This window comes from Cavia porcellus, unplaced genomic scaffold, assembly GCF_034190915.1.
Source record: "Cavia porcellus strain 051 isolate PalLab524CR breed Dunkin Hartley unplaced genomic scaffold, mCavPor4.1 scaffold_9, whole genome shotgun sequence".
NCBI lineage: Eukaryota > Metazoa > Chordata > Mammalia > Rodentia > Caviidae > Cavia > Cavia porcellus.
In genome coordinates this window covers 10388899-10413100 of record NW_026947492.1, presented here as the reverse complement: position 1 = coordinate 10413100, position 24202 = coordinate 10388899, and the positions used below count along the sequence as shown (strand labels likewise).

The 24202-nt window shown below is 44.0% G+C and overlaps 1 protein-coding gene across 1 annotated transcript; it reads left to right on the top strand.

Moving 5' to 3' along the window:
* Positions 1-10948: 10948 nt before the first annotated feature.
* On the top strand, positions 10949-22279 carry Mpzl2 (myelin protein zero like 2). Its single transcript, XM_063255859.1, has 6 exons — positions 10949-11121; positions 12161-12327; positions 12585-12795; positions 14911-15058; positions 17978-18053; positions 20293-22279. The coding sequence occupies exons 1-5, from the start codon at positions 11061-11063 to the stop codon at positions 18039-18041; spliced, it is 651 nt and encodes a 216-aa protein (XP_063111929.1). The 5' UTR covers positions 10949-11060; the 3' UTR covers positions 18042-18053; positions 20293-22279.
* Positions 22280-24202: the final 1923 nt, after the last annotated feature.

Sequence of the window (24202 nt, the reverse complement as noted above, 5' to 3'; positions counted from 1 at the left end):
ATTACAAAGGGAGTGGCCACTGCTCGAGGGTGACTGACAGTGAGGACGATGGGAAGGAATCACGTGAGCAAGAGGAGCTGAGCTGGCCAAGCACCTCTGCAGTATACAGGGAGAAAGAAATGCAGAAAGACCAGTCTGCATAACCTGATTAGGGTAGCATTTGAATGTTTTTAGGGAGCTGTTGCTTCAGTTTCTGATAGATAAACTGTTGTGCCCTGGGAAGTCGCAGCCTCTTAAATTGAGGCTCATACCCAGCTGACATTCCTGGAGCTGTGTGGCTCTCCCATCTCACTCTGCTCAACTGTTTACAGGGAACAGGAAATGGTTGGTCTCAAAGATTACATATCAGTACCTCAGCTAGCATTATTTGTATCGCTTAAAGCCAGTTGAAGGGAGAAGGAAATAGCTCAGCCAGCTCTGAACATATCAGGACATGGAGACAGGGCCCGGTTTAACTAACATGGAGATAAGACTTCTGCATTCACGGAAAGCATGCACTTGGTCTCTGCATTAGCAAGACACTTCCTAGGGGCGGTATGAGATGTGCAGATGTTAAGATGGGTTGGGGGCGTAGCTCAGTGTAGGGCACTGAACAGCATGTGCTAGGCTCTGGGTTCCAGCTCTAGTTCTGGAGCTGGGGAGAGATTAAAAAGAAGTTGTGTAACAGATGGTATTTACTGCCGTCCTCCTGTCCCAGCAGGTGACCCAGAGTAACTGCTGGGCCCTCCGCTTGTCTGTGATTGTAGGCTTTGGCACAAGGGCTTGCCCAGCTGTCAACTGATCTTCAATCTTCAAGATTCACATGGATTTAAACTTTTCAGTGAAGCCTTTCTGTCAGAGTTTATCATTCTTGTGCTATTACTACCTGGTACATACTTTGTTATGCACATTATCTGAAAATAGGACCAATTTTTTATTAGTTTGAAAGCTCCTTGAGGCTACCGTCTTGTTTGTTTGTTTTTTGAGATAGAGTATCGCTATGTAGTCCAGGCTGGCCTTGAACTTGTGACAAGCCTCCTGCCTCAGCCTCCTGTGTGCTAGATTTCAGGTATGGGGCCACCAAGCCTGGTGAGGCCATGCTCTTAACAGTTTTCACCACTAAATTCTTGAAGACAGTGCCTGACCCCAGGGAGTTGCTCAAAACTATTTTTAAAAAGAGCAGCAGGAAGAGGAAAGAAAAGGCTGATGGGATTTTGGCACAGTCTAAGACTCACTCCAGACAAAATTTCCAGGGCTTCTTCATCAGACCTTTTCTTTGGGGAGAGAAATAGAGAAGACGGTCTCTTTTTCATCACTGTTTACAATCAGAGCTGAAGCAACTCGTTGAGAAGTCCTTTGTGGAGGAAGAAAAAACACCTTCTATAAACAACATGCACACACACACACACGCACACACACACACACACACCAACAAAAACTTGAGCTTTCTCCCCCCACCCTTTTGCCCTTTAGTCTTCAAAGTTAATGGGGTGTCTATCCTCCGGTTCCTCTCTATCTGCACTTTATGAGCACATGGATTATCTTCCAGACGGTAACACTGGGCTGTGAGAGGGACACCATTAGTCATTACAGTGAAACCGTGTGAGCCAGAATGCTCCTCAGCCCCCAGCACTCTGTTCATCTCTTGCTAACTATGGAAGAGGCGTCCCTATGCGGACGTGTGAAAACTCCCCTTCCTAAAATCAACAAGCAAACCCCAAACTAAACAAACCCTCACCCTCTTCCGGCTACCTGCCTCTCTGCTGGCCTTTGTTAAGGCCCATCCTTGGAAGAGGAGACTCATCAGCAACCAGTTCCCCACCTCCCGTGAGACTGGCTTCTGACTTTTCTGGTGAAACTGGAAGGTCACCTGCTTCAAAACTGCCTGGACACTGATTTGACTTGAGTCTCAGCAGTCCCAGACATTTTGTGTATTTGCTAGTTTTTTGAAACATCCCTACCTCTGGCTTCCATGACCTGCTCTCTTGTTAAGTAACGTTCTCTGGCCCTCCGCTGCGTTTATTCTGGACACACCTGTTCACCCCTCTGAAATGTTTTCTCCTCTTATTCCTTGAAAATTGGGCAGCTTCCAGAGTCTCTCCTGGGACTTTCCCTTTTCTACTGTCTCATTTCTACAATTACCGTCTAGAAAGGATCGAGACCCTGGACTGGCATCTGCAGCCCACTGCGGTCCTCAGTGCCCACATCCTTCTGAGCACTTTCAAAGGACAAAATGATAACAAATTTAGAGAGCTAGCTGACTTTAATTGAGATTCTAGAATCTGGCAGTTAATAAAATAGTATTTTTACTTTATCTGAGATTAATGTGTGTTAATTGTGTATATTGATGGAATTCAGTACGACTTTTCAACGTCTGCACACGGTGTACGCTAATCCAAACTGGCCTTCCTTTATCTGGTCATCCCTCACCCCCATCGCCCGCCTGCCTTTGCCAACCTCGGTGATCAGAATTCTGCGCTGAAGTCAACTTCGTTTAGCATCCATGTATGAGGGAGGCAGAAAAGGATTCAAGAAAGCAAAGGGAACCAAAGCACACGGTAATCTCAGCAGCTTTCTTTCCGGAGTCAGACCGGAGGGAGCTTCCTCTGGGCTGGCTCTTCAGCTGCGTCCCTTCTGGTTGGTGGCTGTGACTTTCCCTTTGTGGATTTTAAACTGGCCCATTTCAGGATGAGTTATCACACAGCACCTTGCAGGAGGGACTCCCAGGTGCTTTGGTCTGGTCTTCGGAGGCCTAGCCCAGAACAATGGCTTCCTGTAACCCCGCCTGAGCATCTCCATCCAATCCTCAGCTTCTCTACTTCAGAGGTTACCTCGCCTGAAAAGGGAGCATCACCTTTGGGGGTTCGCTTTCCCTTCCTCCCACTTCCTCGGAGCCAGTCCCTTTCCACTGGCCTCCCCAGCATCTTGCCTTGAGGTCTCCAGCTTCCCTGCTGCAGTGCAGACCGCACCCACCCTGCCCGCAGGCTGCTGCTCCTGGGAGCACCCTCTGGCCTCCCCCTGCTCTTCTCTCAACTCTGCATGTGGTGACGTCTTTAACTGCACAAATCTGATCAAGTCACTTGTTCCTTAAAGGTTCAGTGTATGGTCACTTCCGGTAGGACAAACCCTAACCCTTATCAGAGGCGGGAAGGTGTGACCTCCACTAGCTCTCCAGCCTCAGCTCCCACCCTTCACTTCCTCATTCAATTCTTTGTTTTCTTTCTCTCCACATCTGATTTTTCTTTGGCCCGTTCATTTTGTCTCTGAATTTGACTGTTCTTGGTCCCCTGCGTGGGTGGAATCAGACATTCAGGTTTTGTCCTTTCGTGCCTGAATTATTTCATCCTGTATAAGACTCTCAAGGTTTCTCCACGCTGGAGCAGGGCTCAGAACTTCAGTCCTTTTTCACACTGAACATATTCCACCAAATACCATTCCTGCTCCCATGGCTGAGATGTTGACACCTTTTGGCTGTTGTGATTAATGCTGCTATGAACATGGATGTACCAAAAAGTCTGTGGAGTTTTTGCTTTCAATTCTTGTGTGCATATATTGAAAAGTGGAATTTCTATGTCATGTGATAATTCTATGTTTAATTTTTTGACAAACTGCAATCTGTTGTTGTAGAGGAGGCCCTGATTTCATATTACTTCTGGCAGAGTCCAGTTTTCTCCCATGCTTACAATAATACGTCTGCTTTTTATTTTTATAATTAAAAAAAAATAATAGTTATCCTAACGAGTGCTATCTTTAATTGTGGTTTTGGTCTGTATTTCCCTAATGATTAATAATGTTGACATCTTTTCCTGTGCTTTTTGCCATTTTGTATCTTCTTGGAGAAATGTTAATTTAGGTCCTCTGATAGTTTTTAAATTGGGTTTTGTCGTTGAGTTGTACTTCTTTATATATTCTGGATGGTAATTATTTATCTTTTTAGTTGTTTATTTGGGGTCAGGAATCGAACTCACAACCTAGCGCTTCCTGTAAATGGCTTCCTGTAATCGCCAGGCAGGCGCTGTGCTGCTGAGCTGTGTCCTTGGCCCCTGGGTAGTAACACTTTGGCAGGAATGTAAATTGTAAATATTTTCCCCACTCTGTCGGTTGCCTTCGGTGACCTTTTAATGGCTGCCCTGGGTAAAGACAAGGCTCTTTATGAGGCCTACAAGGCCATGTGTGGCCTGGTTTTCCTTTGGTCTTTTGTTCTCACTTTCTGGTCACTGCCCTGTTTACCTCTGCTTCAGCCAGTGGCCTCTAGGCTTTTCTCCAGACTCTGAGCCTGCCTCCACCCCAGGCCCTTTGCACTTCCTCCTTCCCATTTCTTTTTTTTTCTCTTCCTCCTCACTTCTTCCAGACTTTTCTGCAGTATCACCTAATCAGAGAGGCCTTCCCCGACCACCCTGCATCCCTTCCCCCTTGGTTTACTGCTGTAATCCTGTGCCTAGCAAAATGCCTGACATGCCGTGGCGCCCAAAATTTGCTTGTTAAGTGAATGAATGAATAATGAGACCCATGGCTCATACCCCAAGCCCACAGTTCCTATCCAATTACTGTGGATATTTATACTTCTGGGAAGCCTCCAAGGCTGGCTTAAAGACCTCTCTTCCGCGCTTCTCTTATTACAATGTATTCGACACACTATGTTATAATCACGTATTCATTTGACTCTGTTTTTTAAGGCTCTGATCGGACCTGACTTTCCCAGCCCTCAACTTGCAGCTCTCAGCAGGGAACTCGTGGGTAAGCGCAGGGTGCTGTGAAGGCAAGGAATTCTGCAGGTCCTGACACATCTGGAGACACCTGAAAATTTACACCAGACACTTCAAGGACTTTGCTCACTGAGGCGCAAGACTGCCAGAGAGTTTGACCACAGATGTTTATTAAAATCCCCCACCGAATGTTCCTGGCTTCTTTCCATCTCTATAAAAGGGACGTACTTCTGTTTGCCGCAGTCGGTCATATGGCTCTCTGCCTGCCTGCACCCGGGAATTAGACCATGCGCCTAGTTGCTACCACAAAAGCCCCACATTTGTTACTCCGGGGCAGAAGCTGATTTATTGTCCAGCACCTAGCATGATGTCTGACAGCAGGCTTCAAGAGATATTAGAATGAATAAATGTCTCAGAGCCTCAGTTTCCTCATCTATAAAATGAGGATATTTACATTTTAGAATTATGGAGATCAGAAATAATATATACATAATATGCCCACCACAATGCTGTGTACATGGCAAGCATTTGATAAGCTATACTCTTCATTTATTAAAGTTCATTTTTATTTGTTAAAGCTACCATTATTCTAATCAGAGTGATGTCAAATAATAAATCTAGAACACTTTATTACCAAATGTGGTGTTGTCACTGACTAAAGAAACCTGGTGCATGAGGGAGATTCTCCCCAACACTGTATGAAAAATTTCAGAAATGCAGGAAAGCTGTAAGAATTTTACCATGAACACCAGTATGTTCTTCAAATAACATTTTACTACACTGGCTTTATCACATATCTGTCCATTTATCTATTCATTTATCCATCCGTCCATCTTATTTCCTTTGGATGCATTTTAAAACTAAAGAGCAAAAATCAGGATGATTTTCCCTAGATATTTCACTGTTGATGAAAAAATATTTGTTTATAATTATTTTAAAAACATGAAAGTAAAATTTACATTCACCTATTGGATAAATCTTAAGTGTATACCATTCAGAGAGTTTTGACAAACAGATAAGCTGTGTAACCCAAACTCTTATTAAGATGCAAAACATGAGCATTACTCTAGAAAGTTCCCTGTGCTCCTCAAGTTAATTCCAGCTTCCATGCCCTTAGGACCAAATTTTTTTTATGATGATCAAAGAGTATGTATTATTTTATGTCTGGTTAATTTTGCTCTACATATTTGTGAGAATTACAAGTTTGTATATACCAAGAATTTGTAAAAAAAAAAAAAAAGAATTTGTTCCTTTGTGTTGCTGAGTATTCATTTTATGAAAATTCTATAACACATTTACCCATTCACTATTGATGAGCCTCTGGGATGTTTCCAATTATAGGCTCTTATGTATAAAGCTTCTAGAATATTCCCTAGGACATCTCTTTGTGGATATATGATTTCATTTGTTTTGAGTGAATAGCTTGGAATGGTGTTGCTACGGTGGGTGTGTTGCAGAAAAACCAGTATCAAACTGCATGGAAGACTTTGCACCGAGGAGTTAGAAGGCCACTTTTATTATGCTAGTGGGCTGGTGGGAATCAGTTGCAAACTACCAGCCATGAGTCAGCTTAGAGTCCAGTTTAAACACAATCCGTAAGCAGGAAGTACAATGGAAGGTTATTACGTGACGGGTTACACGAATTAAGTCATATGTTGTCAAGCAAGTTAGTTCTAAATAGATTTATTTAAAAGGAATTGTTTTAAAGTGAGAACATCCTGGGAAGGAGGGGAGGGGTTCTGAGCAGAGCCAGTGAAGTTAAATGTGTCTTCCTGTGGGCCAGTCTGTCCAAACATGAAGTCTTGGAAGCAAGCTGGAAAACAATATGTATTCTTCAAGCTGGGAAAAAACACAAATCTTCCAGCTGACACAGTCAAGTGGACCCAGCACATTGTCAGGGAGAAGCAGCTGGATGCAGACAGTCAAGGCTGACTTTGTGACGGGCAGCAGGGCAGAGTCACAGGCCATTAAGTGAGTTTTATCTTTTACAATAAAATATCTGTAAGTTTGCTATTCTATAACTGAGCTCTTACAGCTATATATTTACCATATATGAAAATGCCAGGGCATTCCCCCAAAGGGTCATAGGAACACTTTTTTAATATCTTAACTAAGTATAACCGCAAAATGAGCTACAGAAAACTCTACCCACCTTATACTTATTGCTGGCATTATTGTTATTCCTATATACACGTGACACTCCCATTGAGATGGGGTATGTATGGTTCTCATGCAGGTAGACAAATGCATCTATCAAAATTCCTCTTTGTTTGTTTATTTATTTACTTACTTTTCAAACAGGTCCTCACTCTGTATTTCAGGCTGGCTTTTGAACTCACTATGTAGCCCAGGCTGGCCTTGAATTTATGCTCACTGATCCTCCTGCCTCAGCCTCCTGGGCCCTGGGATTACAGCCACTGCACCACCCTGCTCAGCCCCTTTTGTTTATTGAAAAGCAAGTTTTGTGTTGTTACCTGTTTGTTTCTTGTTTGTAGAATCTTTTTGGCTTATGTCTTGTATTCTAAATAAGTACTCTGATAATAATGATACACAGTGTAATAATTATTGTTATTCTCTGATTATTTGGTTTAGAAAGTTTGCTTTATTTTTCCATAAAAAGGTGCCTCTATCTTCTGGGGCAGTCTTCAAAGTGATCTTCAAAGATGCTCCCTCTTTTGGCCTGTGCAATCTGTCTGGCTAACTCTGGAAAGTGAAGGGTTAAATCTCAGTGTTTCCGCCTCAGGCTGCTTAATAGGGGCCTGACAGCTCTTCTCTATAATTAAAGAGAGGAGCCTAAGCAGAGGCTTTATCAAAGAGGTGGGTGTGAGCTGCCCTCAGGTGAGGAGGTAGGAGCGTTCCTCCTCCCATGGTTTTTCTGAACTCCTGGAACCCAATCTCAGAGCCAGACCTGCTCAGGAACACATCTAGGAACCCACGGGTACAAGGAGCAGGAGTCCTTTCATGCCTGCAGCCCAGCTCTTGGCCAGGACTCTGCCTTCCTGACCGCCTCTCCCATCTTTAACATTTTTTCTAAAGCAGAGAAAGTTTAGACAAAGGATGCTTCTGACTGGAGTTGTAGGGAAGGCTGGGAGTCTCTGCCATTCTGAAACTGGTACTCAATCTGTATTTTTCATTCTGGATCCTTGGCCAGCGCTCCTGAGAAAGCCAGAAAATAAATGGTGGTGGGTCTCAAGGCTCCTTTCTTCCCCTTCCTCCTCCATTTTTCCTTTTAATGGTTCTGGGAAAGTAATTCCCCTCTAAGGAGAACCTTTGGGCACACACACACACACACACACACACACACACACGTCTGTGTGTGTGTGTGTGTGTGTGCATGTGCTGCTGTGTTTACTGGTTTATCGTAAAGGATATTACAAAGGGCACAGGGGAAGCTGCAATGCACAGGGCAGGCATGTGGGAAGGGTACCCCCTTTCTGGTGAGCTGTCAGATCATAAATTAGCCATCCCCAACTGAGATGTTAGTCAGGACGGAGTCCTCACTCCTCAGATGACCAGTGAGGGGATTGAACCCAGGGCTCTGGGCATGCTAGGCAAATCCTCTACTTCATTGCCTTCTCCAGTTGCTGCCTCCCAGTTTTGATCAAAGTCCTGCTACCTGGCATCTGGGGAACTCTGAAGGACAATTGTCTTCTTTATTTAGCATTTTCTCTTAACCGGTTCAGCCCTTGGCCTCCTTCCTCGCCCTGGGAGGGGAACAGGTGACTCGGAGCCTCGTGTGCTAACTGGAAGGAACTGGGCGTTGCTGAGTACAGAGCCAGGAACTTGGCCTCTCTGAGGAATGGGATACGGGCAGCTATGCCTCTCCTAGCAGGGCTGGCAGCCAGCCCCGGGGAGGCTGGGTACGGGGAGGGATTCTTCTGCCCCTACAACAGGCCGTCTGTTCAGCTCTTCCTTACTTAACTCCTCTCCTGCTGTGATTACTGTGTCCCTGAGCTCTTTGGTAACTTACCTCTCACCAAATTTTGCAATTTGCTGTAGACTTTTAAACCCTAGGCTCCTCTCTCCTTCTTTTAGGGTTTCATTTCCTTCCAAAGCTGTGAGCCAACCAAAAAGATCAAATTTCCTTCAACCCTTTTTCTTTCGGGCTCTTGGAGCTGACCTCTTCTGACTTACATACCACAAAGGCTGTATCTTACTGATCACTATGCTGAAGGTTCCCAGCGTCCCAGCACGCTGAGTTTGGGTTGCTCGGAATAACCTAGAAACTGACACAGGAGCTGGACACAGCTTTTTCCAGAAACACCTTCACATTAACATGTTCTTACAAGTGCACAGCTGATCTCCACCTGGGAAATTCACATTATCTTTCTGCTGGGCTTTTCTTCTTCTTTTTCTTAAAGCTTCTATAATTTGCCTGTGTTTTGGTGGAATGTTTCCTTTTTTATTTTGTTTTTTGTCATACTGGGATTGAAGCCAGGATCTTCACACTGAGCTATATGTTCAGGCCCTTTATCTATTTATTTGTTATACCAAGAGTTGAACTCAGGACCTTGTGCTTGCCAGGCAGGCACTTGTGCCACTGAGCTACATCCCCAATCCTTATTTTTTATTTTGAGACAAAGTCTTGCTAAATTGCCCAGGCTGGGCTCAAATTATGACCCTCCTGCCTCAGCCTCCCCGTGTCTGAGGTTATAGACACATACCAGGACAGCGGGCTTCTTCTCTTTCTAGCATGTTTTTCTTTTCTTTCTTCCTCCTTTTTGCAGCGTTGCATGGAACCCAGGTCCAGGAGCACGTGAGGCAAGTGCTCTACTCCTGAGCCACACACCCAGTCTAATGTTTTTTTTTTTTTTTTAACTCGGCCAACTCCTTGCTCTCTGGCTTCTGTTCTCCAGGGTTCAGCTAGGAGACCATGAATCACTGCGAGTTCGTGGACTGCTACCTGGGGATTAGGGCAAAGGCTTTCTGTGTGGGCTTCCATCCGATCCACCTACTTTTTCACCAGGCTTCTAAGCCTTTGTTCCCCGCCCACCACCTCTAACGGCTGCTTCATTAACCTGTGCCTCTTTCCAGACAGGGAAGCCTTTATCTCTTGCTTAAATTTCTCAGCTCTTCAGACTTCCTTGACGGATGGCTGACCTAAAGTTGGCAGATAAAATTGAGGCACAAACTTGGTATAAAGTCCTTTCTCTTGAGGGTCCTCTGCATTAATCATATCAACTGCTAATTTATCCAAAGAGCACAGCCCCTGAGAGTCAGAAGAGTTTGTTTTGCCACCTCTTGGCTGTGCAGCCTTGGGCACCTTGGGCGAATCATTCACCTCCCCTGGGCTCTCAGGTCCTCACGGGTGAAAAGGCCGCTACCCCGGAGTTGTGGGCACGAAAGCACACGCAGGAAAGCACTCTGCAAACTGCATCGAGAGGGAGGTAGGGGAGCAAGAAGGCCAGGATGCGGCTTGCAGCGGTGGGAGACTGGGAGGTGGAACCAAGGGACTCTTATCTTGAGGTCACCTTCCCTGCCCCAGGCAATTTACCTGTGGCCAGAAATGAATTCCAATGGGCTACCTGTGCATCAGTAATGCCCCTTAGGCACCACCCCAAACTTAAGCTATATGTATGCCCCCCCCCCCCCCAAACAAGTGCCTAGCAGAGAGAAAAGCCAGACCTCGGTGGTCAGGGGTTCTCTCTCCGCGTTCTTAAAATAAAGGCCACTTTTATTTCATATTTCTTTTTAGCCGGGCTGCCTCAGCACTCTGGGATTTGGTTTGGGGCTTACATCAGCTGCACCCCAGGGAAAGTCTCAGCGAGGAAAAGGTGCAGAACCCCCTGGGCCCCACACCTGGCCGAGACTGAGGGTATCAGCAGGACAGCTCTGGCGCCCGGGCCCTGAGGAATTTGGACCTGGGTCTGGAAGGGAGGCTGCTGGAATCCGGCCTCAGCTAAGGCCGCCCGCCCGGGGCGATGTTCGGGAATGTGGAACAGCACTGCAAGGTGGCTCCAGCGTCCCGACCCAGGCTGGCCCGGAGCCTGTTTTAAAAGGGCGTGTGTGGCCCGGCCCAGCGCAGCCTGGGACTCTGCAGCCTGGCACCAGCTCCGCGTGTTCCGAGGGCATCCAGAGGCCAGGGCTCTGTCGGTCGAGCAGAAAAGCAAAGAGCGGGCCGGGGCGCTCGGGACCTTTGGCAGCCCGCCGCGCGGGCGGAGGAGGGGACGGGGCGCGGCGCGGAGGCCCCACCTCCATCCTGTCCCGCCGGGTGAGTCAGCCTGCCTCGCCCGGGCGCGCGGCTCCCCAGGCGCGCACGGCGCACCGGCTGGGGAGGGAGGAGGGCGCCGCGCCGCGCTGCGCACTGGCCTCGCGGCTGCCCCGTCCTGCTGCTGCCGCCCGGTCTGGCCCCCGGGCCGGGGCCGCGCTGCCCCGATGCACGGCCCGAGCGGTCCGCGCGCGCTGCTGCTGCTGCTGCTCGGCTGGCAGCTCGCAGGTGAGACGGGGACGCGTGCGCCCCCAGCTGGGCGCGCGCCCTGGGGGTCCGGGTGGGGTCCCGAGCCCCAGCTGCAGTTCGCTTCAGTTCGGACCTCGCTGGAGCTGCTGGTACCGGGCTGACTGTGGTGGACGAACAGGTTTCGGAGGAGTGTTGGGCTGTGACTCGGCACAGAGAGGGCTTTCTGATCTCGGGTTACACACCATTTTTCTGTGGCCGCGCGCAACCCCCGCCGCTGGGCAGGACCTGGCACTTGGTTTTCTGGGTGAGTCTTGCCTGGGACTCTCTCCCAGCATCGGGAAAGCTGCGATTATTAGAGAGACCCACCGTGGTTTTGAAACTGCCCCAGCACACACATTTCGAATGCAAATATGGTTAAATACGCCACGTGGTGTAGAGGTTCCAGGAGTGCAGGCAAGCACAAGGTGTCTGGAATTGATTAACCCAATTTCTGCAGGAGAGTCGTAACAGTGCGAAACGTATGTATCAAAAGTCCTTTCTGGAAAACCAACCTGCTAGGAGAACATTCTACATATAGTATGTAATGCTTCCTCTAATATGTGATGTGTAATCCAAGATTTGCTTTAGTTCTGTGTTTCTGTCCTCAATTTAATTTGACAATATTTGGAGTTTCTTTCCTTTTTTTTAAGACAGAGTCTTGCTATGTAGCTCAGGCTGGCCTTGAACTCCCTTTGTAGCCCAGGCCGGCCTCAGACTCCTCCTGCCTCAGTCTTCCTGAGTGATGAGATGACAAGCACAGCCCACCACACCTGGCTGTTACTGTATTTTGAAGCTGAGACTATGGAGAAGTAAACGCACCAGGACGGTCACCGTCTGGCATTGTCAGTCACCATGTGAGACAGGAGGGTCACCAAGTGTGTGGGGGAGGAGTAACCAGGTCAACGGTGGGTGACCAAGTTGGAGAGCCCTGCACCTCGGCGCTGTCTTACGTCCTCCACACGCGTTATTTTGAAAATCTCAGCAGTTCTCTCCGTGCTACCCCTGTGGTAACCGTCCTGCCTCCTTCCCCTCTGCGCAGCTCTTTGGCCCACAGAGGCCGTGGAAATTTACACCTCGGGGGCGCTGGAGGCTGTGAATGGGACAGACGTTCGGCTGAAGTGCACCTTTTCCAGCTTTGCCCCTGTGGGAAGTGCACTGACAGTGACCTGGAATTTCCGCCCTCGAGATGGGGGCCACGAACAGTTCGTAAGTAGATGACTGGCGTTTTCTAGGGGAGCCTTGGCTAGGAACATGTTAAGCCCACCCATTGCTCCTTGCCCTTCCTGGACAAGCACAGGGCTAAGCTGGGAAATCCTTTCTGGACAGAGACCGATGGAACTGAGAGGCTGGCGAAGGACAATCAAGAGACAGAAAGCTGTGAACTGGATAGTTAGGGTGGCTGTTCTTTCCTGCTCCTTGCCCCGCACCCAGTGAAAAGGCCTTTTGACATTTCTCCTTTGTAGGTTTTCTACTACCACATGGAGCCCTTCAAACCCATGAGCGGGCGCTTCAAAGACCGGGTGGTCTGGGACGGGAACCTTGACCGCAAGGATGTCTCCATTCTCCTCTGGAAGCTGCAGTTCGATGACAATGGGACGTACACCTGTCAGGTGAAAAACCCCCCAGATGTGGACGGGCTGGTTGGGACGATCCGGCTCAGCGTTGTGCAGACTGGTAGGTTCCACGGGGGAAAATGGGTGTGGGGAGTGTGAGGGCCAGTAGGAAACAGAGGGGCAATCTTGTGTGATGGCTCCCAGGGTAGAAAGGGCCTGGTGCTTCAGAGCTGAGACCTGCAGGGGAAGACTGAAGAATCCAGGGGTCAAAACGGCTTGGTCTGGTTGTGGAAAAACAGAAAGTTAAGCAAAGGGATCCGGGGAAGGTGTCACAAAAAATGGCTTTGGGCTGGTGAAAGGGAGAGGGGGCAGCTCTGATAAAAGGCTAACAATAGGCCTGTTCAGTCTCTTATTTATTCAAGACATGTAGTGAGTACCTGCTCCGTGCCAGGAACTCTCCATGGCTCTCTCTTGTCTTTTTGAGACAGTCTCACTGTGCAGTTCAGGCTGGCCTTGAGCTCACTTTGTAGCCCAGGCTGGTCTCAAACTCCCAATGATCCTCTTGCCTCAGCCTCCCGAGTGTTGGGATTACAGGCGTGAGCCACCACGCCCTGCATGTCTATCTTCTAATCTTCAAGCCACCGGAGGAGGCAGATAGTATTTATGGCAGCTAACATTTATTAACTACTTCCCCACACCAGGGATTTGAAGTGATACACTTTGTCTGTTCTTTAAGTACTTTGCCAGTTTTTCATGCTCACAGACGTTGAGTCACTTGTAGCTGGTAAGTGGAGTAGCTTTGGACTCAAACCCAATCAATCATCTTTGACTAATATTCTGTCCCACATTAGTGTATTTTACTGCTACCCCTCTGCAAAGGGCAATCTGGAAAATGGCTCTAGGGAACAAAGACAAAGACCACAAGCTATGTATCTGGGTTTAAGACATGGCTAATATTTACCAACTGTATTAACTTGTGGGAGCACAATCTGAGATAAATGAAAATTTCCCAGACTCTGAACTGTGCTAAAAATTACAGCATCCACATATTGACTGCTTCTTAGCGGTAGGCACTGGATGGAACAGTTTGCAGTGTTTTCTCTAAGGTCTCAGGAGATGGATATTGTTGTCACCACCCATGGAGGAAACTGAGGCTCAACAATGTTAATTACCGCAGATCACAGAATTAATAAATAGTGCAGATGGTGTTTTAACTTTGCTGTCTCTGGTGTGAGCTCTTAACCCACACGACAGAGCTACCCCAAATGCATGGGCAGTGTGGAAAGCAGAGCGGCTTCCTCCTTTCATTCCCAGCACAGTTCAAAACGACTCCCTCGAGACCCTCCAACAGAGAGCAGAGTGACCTGGAGAAGCCATCCGAGCTCTGAAAGAAGTAATGTGATGCCTCCGCATCTCAGTCCCTCCAGTTAGACAAGAAATCAGTGGGTTTTAAACGCGTCGAAATCTCTGCTCTTTGAGAGGATAATTGAACCCGGGGCTCTGTTTCCCACACACGAAAAATGCACACATGCAACAAGACACGAGTTTTGTGGGCTTGTGGGTCGGATCTCACTCCTCCCTGCTCCCCCGTTCTCGATGGACGTCGGGCTGGAAACTTCCGGGCTGGACACCCTCTAAGGTCTTTCTGGCTCTGAGGGCTTGGTGGAGTGTAATTTTGAAATCAAGTCAAAGGACAGGAGAAGTGGGTTTCACGGGCTCTCGTCTGGCTTAGGGGCTTCTCTGGGCCCCTCCTTTACCATTTTCCACTGGATCAGTTACTGATTGACTCCCGATCTTCCCGGGGGGGCAAGAGCTCCTTTGCAGTAGGGTCTGTTTTGGTTTTCCATTACTTGCACAGTGCCTGGGAAGCTGAATAAATGTCTGAGCTGCAGAGGTGAGACGCAATCAGGAGACATGGCTGGGCCTGGGTGTGAGTGACCAGGTCACCACACTGGGCGGTTTACCTGACTCAGTGGCTTTCAAAGCTTCAGCGGGCATCCAGCATCTGCAGGACGTGTTAAAACACAGACTGCCCAGTGCTTCATTTCAAAGTTCCCCAGCACTGCGCTGCTACCCTGTCGGTCACTAATGCAGCTTGTGTGGCTTTCCTGCTGCTACTGGGCTTTACCAGGCACACGGCATTCTGGGCACAGAAGTAAAAGAGAGGAAGATGCCATTTAACAGTGGCCGTGTTTGTCTCTTCGGAATTTCAACCCGACCCTTTCCCTCCCCGCAGTACGGTTCTCTGAGATGTACTTCCTGGCTCTGGCCATTGGCTCTGCCTGTGCCTTGATGGTCATCATTGTAATCATCGTGGTCCTCGTCCAGCATTTCCGGAGAAAGCGGTGGACAGAAAGAGCGCACCGGGTGGTGGAGATAAAACCGTAAGGCCGGTGGTGGCGGTGGGCAGGCGCCCTCCTGCTGCTTTCTGTGATGACTCTGGTGTTTGGCAATGGGCTGAATAATTGTTGGGCGCAGCTGTTTCCCGCTGAGTAAACACCACGTAAAAGAATTGTGCTTCACTGGGTAGACGAATTAGGGTGTGGGAAGTAACTTTATCACACATTTCTTAATTTTACAAAAGATTTCATCATAGGATTTCTTAGCTGCGTGGGATTTGATGCTATAAAAACGTGCTATGTAAAACTTTTCTAAAATATCCCTGATTATTTTTTTTTAAGTACCAAGGCATGTAATGCCTTAAATGCTGTACAATTACATCTCCAGCATATTTTATTTTATTTTATTTTGAGACAGGGTCTTACTAATTTGCTGAGCTGCCTGGGCTGGGCTAGAATTTGTTTTGTTTTTCTGAGAGAGGCTCTTTCTAGGTATCCCAGGCTGGCCTCGAACTTGTGGCAATTCTCCTGCCTCAGTCTCCCCCGTGGTAAGATTACAGGTATATGCCGCCATGCCCAGCTAGGTGATCCTTGTGATCCTGCCTCAGCTTCCCAGAGTGCTGGGAGGACAGGTGTATGTCACCACACCCAGCTGAAATGCCTCTGTAAGAACAATTAGGCTGGGCAGTCAGCAGGGGCGCGATGAATCAGTGCATTAGAGTCTGTTGTGCTGATCATAGGTGCTCAATAAAAGCATTTTAAAATTGAGATAAAATTTATATATCTCAAAATTCGCCCTTTTAATATGCACAAAGTTTCCAGAAGCATTTTAACACCCACCCTCAAGAAAATTCCTTGCCCTTCCTTTAACCATTGGCCCCGACACCCACCCAATCATGTTCTATGAGGGTCTGCTCACTGTGTGCGTTTCCTATAAGTGAGCTAAGGAAGTTTGCAGCTTTTATGTTCAGCTTCTTTCATTACTATAATGTCAAAGTTCATCAGTGTTGTAGCATATGTTAGTACTGCATTCCGTTTCGTGTGTGTGTAGTATTCCAGGGAGGGTTTACCATATACTATTTATACTTTTATCAACTGATGGGCGTTTAGGGTTTAAATACTTTGTGGTTATTATGACTAATGCTGCTATGAATATTCATCTGCAAGTTTTTGTATGGACAGGCGTTCAATTCTTCTACTCGAAGTTAGTGGAGCTGCTGAGTATATGGCAGCTCTGTTTAGTTTTTGGAGGGACTGTCAGTCTGCCTCTCCAAGCAGCTTATTTCACATTTTATCAGCAATACGCCAGGTTCTTTTTCCGCATCCTCACCGACACTTATGATCGTCTCTTTTATTGTGGCCATCTAGTGGACACGAAGAGTACTTCACTATATTTGATTTGCAACTTTCCAACTACTTAATGGCTATTTGTATATTTATCTCAAGATAAACCTGTTCCGATAGTTTGCCTGCCTTAAAATTGGGGTGGTTACTTGTCCTTTAACTGTTTAGTTCTAGGAGTTCTTCGTATATTTTGGATCCTAGTCCCTATCAGGACCATACAGACTCGCAATTATTCTCTCCCATCTTGTGGGCTGGCGTTTCACTTGCTTGATACTGTCCTCTAAGGCACAAAGGTTTTACTTTTGATGGAGTCTAATTTATCTATTCCTTCTTTTATTGCTAGTGCTTTTGTGTTATATCTAAGAAACCACTGCTTAATTCTACATTATGAAGTTTACCCTGTATTTTTTCCTAGGAATGTTACTTTGATCCATTTTGTGTTAATTTGTAGATATATTGATGCAGGAATCCTAACTTACTCTTTTGCATGTGGATATACAGTTATTCCAACACTATTTCTTTTCCTCAGTAAATCCTTAATGAAATGAATATAATTGATTTTTTTTCTTTTGAAGAGAATAAACCAAATGAGACAAAACAAGATAGTCAATCAAAACAAAAGGCTGAAATGGTACATGACTTAAAAAAGAATACAAGGAGATCAATAATGGCTACCACAATGCTTCTTGTTATCTTCAGAAGAGTTGCCCATATCATCAGGCACAATAAAATTGAACAAAACAGTATAGAACACAACCAATAAAACAAAATATTGGAGGCATTATAGGACTTCAAAAGAAGATACTAGTCAAACCAGATCGTCGTGTATCTTCTTGTTTTCAAAGTAGTTGCCTATACCATCAGACCTGATACTATCAAACAAAACAGAATAAAATCAGTCAAAACAAAACAGTGAATGCAATACAGGGCTTCATATATCCTGCTATCTTTGGAATAACTGCCATCAAATCTAACACAAGTAGACAAACTAAAACAGAATAAAACCAAACTAAACAGAACAATGAAAACAACATGGATTTCAAATCATGATAATAAATTAGCAAAGGCTACTGCCTTCCATTTTTAATTGATTTTTCAAACCTAAGAACTCCATCTCTGAGGGTCTGGTTGTGAACAGACATATAATTGGTAAAGACCTTCTAGACCAACACAAAACTTTGTTTTTGAACAAGATTAGAAATCAGAGCTAGGGGCTGGGGATTTAGCTCAGCGGCATAAGCACCTGCCTTGCAAGCAGGCGGTCATGTGTTTGATTCCTGGTACTGATAAAAAAATGAAAAAGAAAAAGAAAAAAAAAGAAATCAGAGCTAGGATTCTAATGGTAAAGTGAGGTGTATTCTTTAAACTTTGGGAGTTCTCAAACTAGATCCCAAGTTGTAGTCCCAGAAGTTTTACATTCTGAAAAACATCTGAGATCACAGGCGCAGGTCATGTGGAGACGTGCAATAGGTCACCTGTCTGTAAACTGTATCTACTCCCCAGTAAAAGTAATTCTTCCTAAACCTGGGTGAGGGGGTGGTGGATACCCTACCTGACATTTCTCTAGATTGATTTCCTTTGCTTCTTATTCACCCGACGCTTGATTTCTGTTTGTTACAGAAGGGAAGAGGAGAAGCTCAATGAAGAAAAAAAGATTTCTGTTTCTCTAGAAGACACAGACTAATCCCGTTAGATGGTAAGGCTCCTAAGCAGCGCTGATCTCTTTCCTCAGCTTTCTGACCTGTCTGACCCATCTCTCAAGTGGGTCTCCCTGATTATTTTATGGGTCATAGGTGGTTCCTGCATGAAATTACTTAGAGTCAGAGAGATGAGTCTTCTGTTGGTCCCAACGATTCTTCTTTGAGTGTATTTTGTGCTAGACTTGATCGCTATTACAACTAAGAGAAATCTATATAAGTATGTACGCATGACTGGTGGTACTGGGGATCTAGCCCTGGACCTCGTGCATGCTAGGCAAGGGCTCAAGTGCTGAACTACATCCCCACCCCAATAAATCTTTTTATGAAAAAAATTAATGTCATGATTAAAAAATTATAAACCAGACATAATATTGATACAATAGATATGCCTGACACTTGTTGGATCCCTTTTTTTGTTTGCTTTTTTGAGACAAAATCTCGCTATGTAGTTCAGGCTGGCTTTGATTTGTAGTGATTCTCCTGCCTCAGCCTCCCAAGTGCTGGAATGACAAGTGTGTGCCACCACACTCAGCTGTTAGGTCTTCTATACTATTTGGAATTGATTTCCACTGCTCCTCTCACTTAGTTATTAAGCTATGAATTTAGTTTTAGTAGTGTATGTAGTTTTGTTTATCCAGTTTTCAGGTTTTTGAGGATTTTAGACAGGATGCTAAAAATTTTTTCTATTTTCTGAAGTAGGTCCACAGTGTTAATTTTTAGAGGTTATAAATCAAGAAATACAAACTGAATTTATACTCCTAATGTAATATGCTTGGACATTAATAACTTTATCTTGTCAAACTCTGACTTTCTTGAGAGAAAATTTTTACAGGCTATTATATTAATGCAAAGAGTCACATTTTTATACTTACACTTCAATGAAAGGTCTCAAGTATTTGTAAAGTAGGACATGAAGAAAAGTGATTGTGTTGTGAAAACAACAATGAAAGTTAGTGTATACAAGAGTTCTTAGTAAAGTTTTTTTGTCTTTTTGAGGCAAGGTCTCACTATGCAGTCTGGACTTGAGCTCGTTTGGAGCCCAGGTTGGTCTCCAATTTGCAACAATCCTCCTTCCTCAGCCTCCCGAGTGCTGGGATTATTACAGGTGTGCACCACCACACCCAGCTTAGTAAAGGCTTCTATTTTGTTTTTTTAAATCAAACAGATTCTCTGTCTTTCTTTTTTTTTTTTTTTGGGTCTTTTTATCGGTACCAGGGATCGAACTCACGACTCCCTGCTTGCAAGGCAGGCGCTTATGCCGCTGAGCTAAATCCCCAGCCCCTGTCTTTCTTAGAAGCTTTCTCTCAATAAATTCTTCCTACTCAAAAAAAAAAAAAAAAAAAAAAAAAAAAAAAAAATCAAGCAGATTCTCTAATTAGTCAAAGTCATGTAAAATTATAGGGACTATTAGAGTAAAAGAATCTAAGAGACACAATCAGGTGCAGTGCGTGTGATGCCTGAATGTATGCACAAAAGTTTGAACAAACCCGATGTAAAAAGATGAGATACTGTTTAAAAAAGTGAAGCCTTCACTATGAAAATATTGAACACGAACACTATTAGTTAATTATTGTTATTTTCTATTAGGTGTCATAATGCTATTGTGGCTACAAAGCCCTGTTTTAGAACTGCACACTAGAGCCAGATATGGAGGTGCAAGTGTAGATTTCTGGCACTCAGGGAGACTGAGGCAGAAAGATTTTAAATTTGAGCCCAAGTTGGGTAATTTAATTTACAAGACCGTCTCTCAGAATTAGAAAGGGCTGGGGCTGTAGTCAGTGTGAAAGCTCTCAGTGCAGTCCCTGGTACTTCTCCCCACCCCCCAAAACATACAGGAGTATCTGGGGGTGTCAGTAATTTGATTTAAAAAGTTCAACCAAAAAAAAGCAAGATCAAAAGTTCTTTAAAAGTCGGTGATGGGCGAATTCCATACGCATCTGCTCCACTAGTCTACACGTCTGATTTTGTTTGTAAGGGGAGCACGCGGAGGTGAGAGGCTCTGGGTCATCAGGTGTCCACGCAGGGCACTTACCGGCTACGCATAAAGGATGCTGACTCGGAGAATCCTGTAACAAGGTTCAGGAGCCTGCTTTTACTAAAATTAAGTTCAAGAGGGAACAAAAATATTTTCCTTCTGTGATGGCCAGCAGACTGTTTATGTAATTCATGATGTAAGCTCCTCTAATGTTTTTTCTCAAATGTATTATCAACTTAAAATTTCTGTTTATATTTTAGGAAGCTGAAGATTTCCAAGAACGAGAACTATAGTACTGCAGTTGATGGGAACCTTTCTTTGGTATTTCCAGTTCTGGCCTGTCTTCTGACAAATCTGCAGAACACACCCAGCAGGATAAACACCACCACCCCTCTGCAGGCAGCACAGCTCCTGAGCGATGCCCGCAGCTCACACACAGTCTCATTATTAAGGTTTTATTTAATTTCAGACTACCAGTATTTTTCAAATCCTCATTAGTTTTTATAAACTAAGAAGCTACATTTTTGCCCTCACACACCCCCTGTAGGGCATGACGTATATTGGCAACAAATGGGATACAGACATTTGCTTTCACACATTCCTTTCTTTAGAGCATCACTCTTGCTACTAAAGTTAATGTTTGCTTTCTTTCCTTTTCGCATTTCCATTAAAGGGTGAGTTAAGCCTCCCAGACATTTTTCCACTAACAGGAAATTCCCAGGACAAACTGTTAAGTGGTTTTTATGGCTCTCTTAAGCATGGGACACGCCTTATTTAATTGAAGTTTTTTCAGTATCCCAGGTGATAGGGTTTTTTTTTTTTTTTGTTTGTTCATTTTTGTCAGTTAATCCAAGATTTAAAGTAGCCCAAGTCCAAATCACAGGGCAACTGCAAAAGGTTGCATAGACACCACTATATTGGCAAATGCCACTTTAGGATGTGTTATTTGGTATCTTTTTTTCTTTATTGTGAAAAATAATTAACTGAAGGTCTTTCCTGAGCTGTTACTGTATATTTCTGCTCTGTGCTTCCACTGAATTATAGAGCAAACTGTGCTCATGTGCAGACTGGAAGCAGTAAGTAGTTTAATATATGAGGTATGAAATAGTATTTAACATTTTAAAAACTTAGGTCTGGTGAAAAAAGACCAACTCTAAATGATGATAATTTTGTACAGTATTATACAAAAGTTTGAGAACTGGAAGAGAGTATGTAAAGTTTTTTCTTTTTCTTTGTTTTTTGATTGTAATTCACTTGTTTAATGGACAGAGAGTTTGGTACAGAGCCAAGAAATACCAAAACTACTTTAACTGAATGAAACTGTTCTTTTCCCCCCTTATATTGGTAGATACATTTTGTAAGCGGGCTATGGAAAGAAGAGAGCTTTTACAAAGTGTCTCATTACCCAGTATCTTTCCAAACTTATGCATTTTTTAAAGGACAGAAAACATCTTCAAGTGAGGCTTGGGTGGTGCACACCTGTAATCCCAGCTCTTGGGAGGCTGAGGCAGGAGGACTGTTGCAAGTTCGAGACCAGCCTGGGCTAGAGTGAGCTCAAGGCCAGCCTGAACTGCATAGTGAGACCCTGTCTCAAAAAGACAAAACAAACAAACAAACAAAAAAAAACCCACAAAGAAAACATCTTCACATTTAGGTCAGATCTATATAATGTGGTATTTTCAATTTTCATTGACTAAGCTGCTGATACTATTTTATTTTTAACAAACTGAATTTTCAAATAGATTATCTATATTTAAAGATACTGGATGTTGATATTTTTTTCAATATTATTTCTTTAATTGCTTGTTGGACTTTTGGCCAAGATAAAGCATATTTCTTTAAAATTAGTATAATTTTACCTATGAACCTTGATTCTAAAACTTATTCAATACCTATATCATTCTGCCTTTTAAAAAGTAAACTCTCAATACCTAGTTTTGAAACTAAAAAGTAGATTTGAAACCTTTATTCCACATATTATATTTTTGTTTGTAGTTTAACCTGTCAAAATATAACTGGATATTTCTTCAAACAGATATCTTGATGATGTTCCATAAGTGAAACAAAGTAATAGTTAAAACCTCATCGTTTTTCCAGCAGTCTTATAGCTTGTGTCTTGGGGTAATAGAGCCTTGTTGTTTAGTGTCTCCTCCCTGAAGAGCATTTTTGTACTGTAATTTATTTTTTATTATACTTCAAACACTATGTAAATACATCTTTAGTAATAAAGAATTATCAATTATATAATTTTCCTATATGCATGTGTGAAAATTTTACATAGCAGGTTAATAGAAAACAGTTGCATGAGGTATGATTTGAAAATAGAATGAATGAAAAAAAAATACAATGAATGGGCTGTGGATGTAGCTTAGCAGCACAGCGCCTGCCTGGCAAGTGTGAGGCCATGAGTTCGATTCTGGTACCAAGAAAAGAAAACAGAAGAAAAAAAAAAAAAAAAAGACCTCACAAAAAACCCCTCTTAAAAAAAAGCTTTAAAAAATTCATTGAATGTTTAAATTAAAAAATTATTACAATAAAAAATGTTGCTTTTAAGCCCTTTCAGAATATCCCCCCTTGCTCCCAACATATGTATCACATTGTTCTTGCTACTTTCTTAAGTAGTGAAAGTTCTGAAAGTTCTCTTTTGTGAAGGTCTTTCCTTGCACTGTGCTGGCTGCCTCAATGTCCTGAATTAATTCAAAATATTCACTGCTTATGGTCATTTTGACTCTGGGAAAGAGACATGTTGTATGTGGTCAGACCCAGTGAATAAGATGAAGTCTTGCTGTGATGTTTTCTTTTCTGCCTTTACGCTGGATGGCATGTGGCAGCAGTATTCACTATATTTTTGATCACGTCATAAAGACACTCATGAAAGATGACTTCCAGAAATGCTTCAGAAAGGGGCAAGAATGATTCGTGTGTCTGAAGCTGGGGGCAGTATTCTGAGGGGGATTAAGAGCAATGTACTTTTTATTGTAATAAATTTTCCTTAAATATTCAACTATTTTTCAATCACCCTTTGTATATATTTTAATATTCTCTGGAGAATTTTCATAGTAGATACAATCTGGAAGTCAATAATGGATAGAATTACCTGGGTGTGGTGGTGCATACGTATAACCCCAATTTTCTGGCAGGGTGATGCAGCAGGACTGCAAATTCTAGCCCAGCCTGGGTAACTTGGTGACTTGAGACATTGTCTCAAAATTGAAAATGAAAAAGTGCTGCGAATCTATATTGCTGGAAAGGCCCTAGGTTCAATCTCCAATTACCCCCGCCCACACCAGTTTCTATTAGATTAAAAAAAAAAAAAACATGGATTTCTATAGAATTTTCACATTGCTTTGGATAGCTGGAAACTGGGCATAACAGCACTGCTTAGATGGGGCTCTTGGAAGACTGTCACCTATTGTTTGGTACTCCTGCATTACTTTCTCAATTGAGCTTTCAAGTCTAATAAGGAGATGAAAGTTGAGAAATGGGAAGTTATTAAATTTTCCCCAAAGCTGACGCATATCATTATTCCCTTTCTGCTTTCATTAACCACAGGGCAATTCCAGAATAGGTTAAGGACTAAAGCACTATCCTGTACCATCTTTTTCAGAAGAATGTGACACTGTTTCAGTTAACTCCCAAGTACTTTGATAACATAACTTATTTTTGCAACCAAAACATGTAGACTCAAGTTACCCTTCACTTCTAATATACGACCGTAATGATTTCAGCATTGTTGTTGTCAATAGTAAATTAATTCCAATTCTGTGTTAGCTTAATAGTTACATTAAGAAGGACAAGAACCAAACAGACTTGAGGCACACATTGGCCACAAGGGCCAAATACATATTTATATGTTGACTGGTCGACCCAGTATACTCTTTTAGGTCTTTTAGGCTCTAAATTTATGAAAATCTTTTTGAATTCAACTGAAATAACCCTAGGGGCATAAACATATCGGGAATATAGATAATTAAGATTTTTTAGTCCTGCAGAATTCTACAAGAATAAAATGCCAGATTTCCCAGAGTCTGTAATCTACTTAGTTTTAAAGAAGGCAACCAGCTTTAAACTGAGCTTCAAAGAAACGCAGCTCAGGGACACCTGGAACGGTACCGGAAAGAAGCCGCGTCTCTATGGCAACGCAGGGCCGCCATTTTTAAGTGTTCCAGC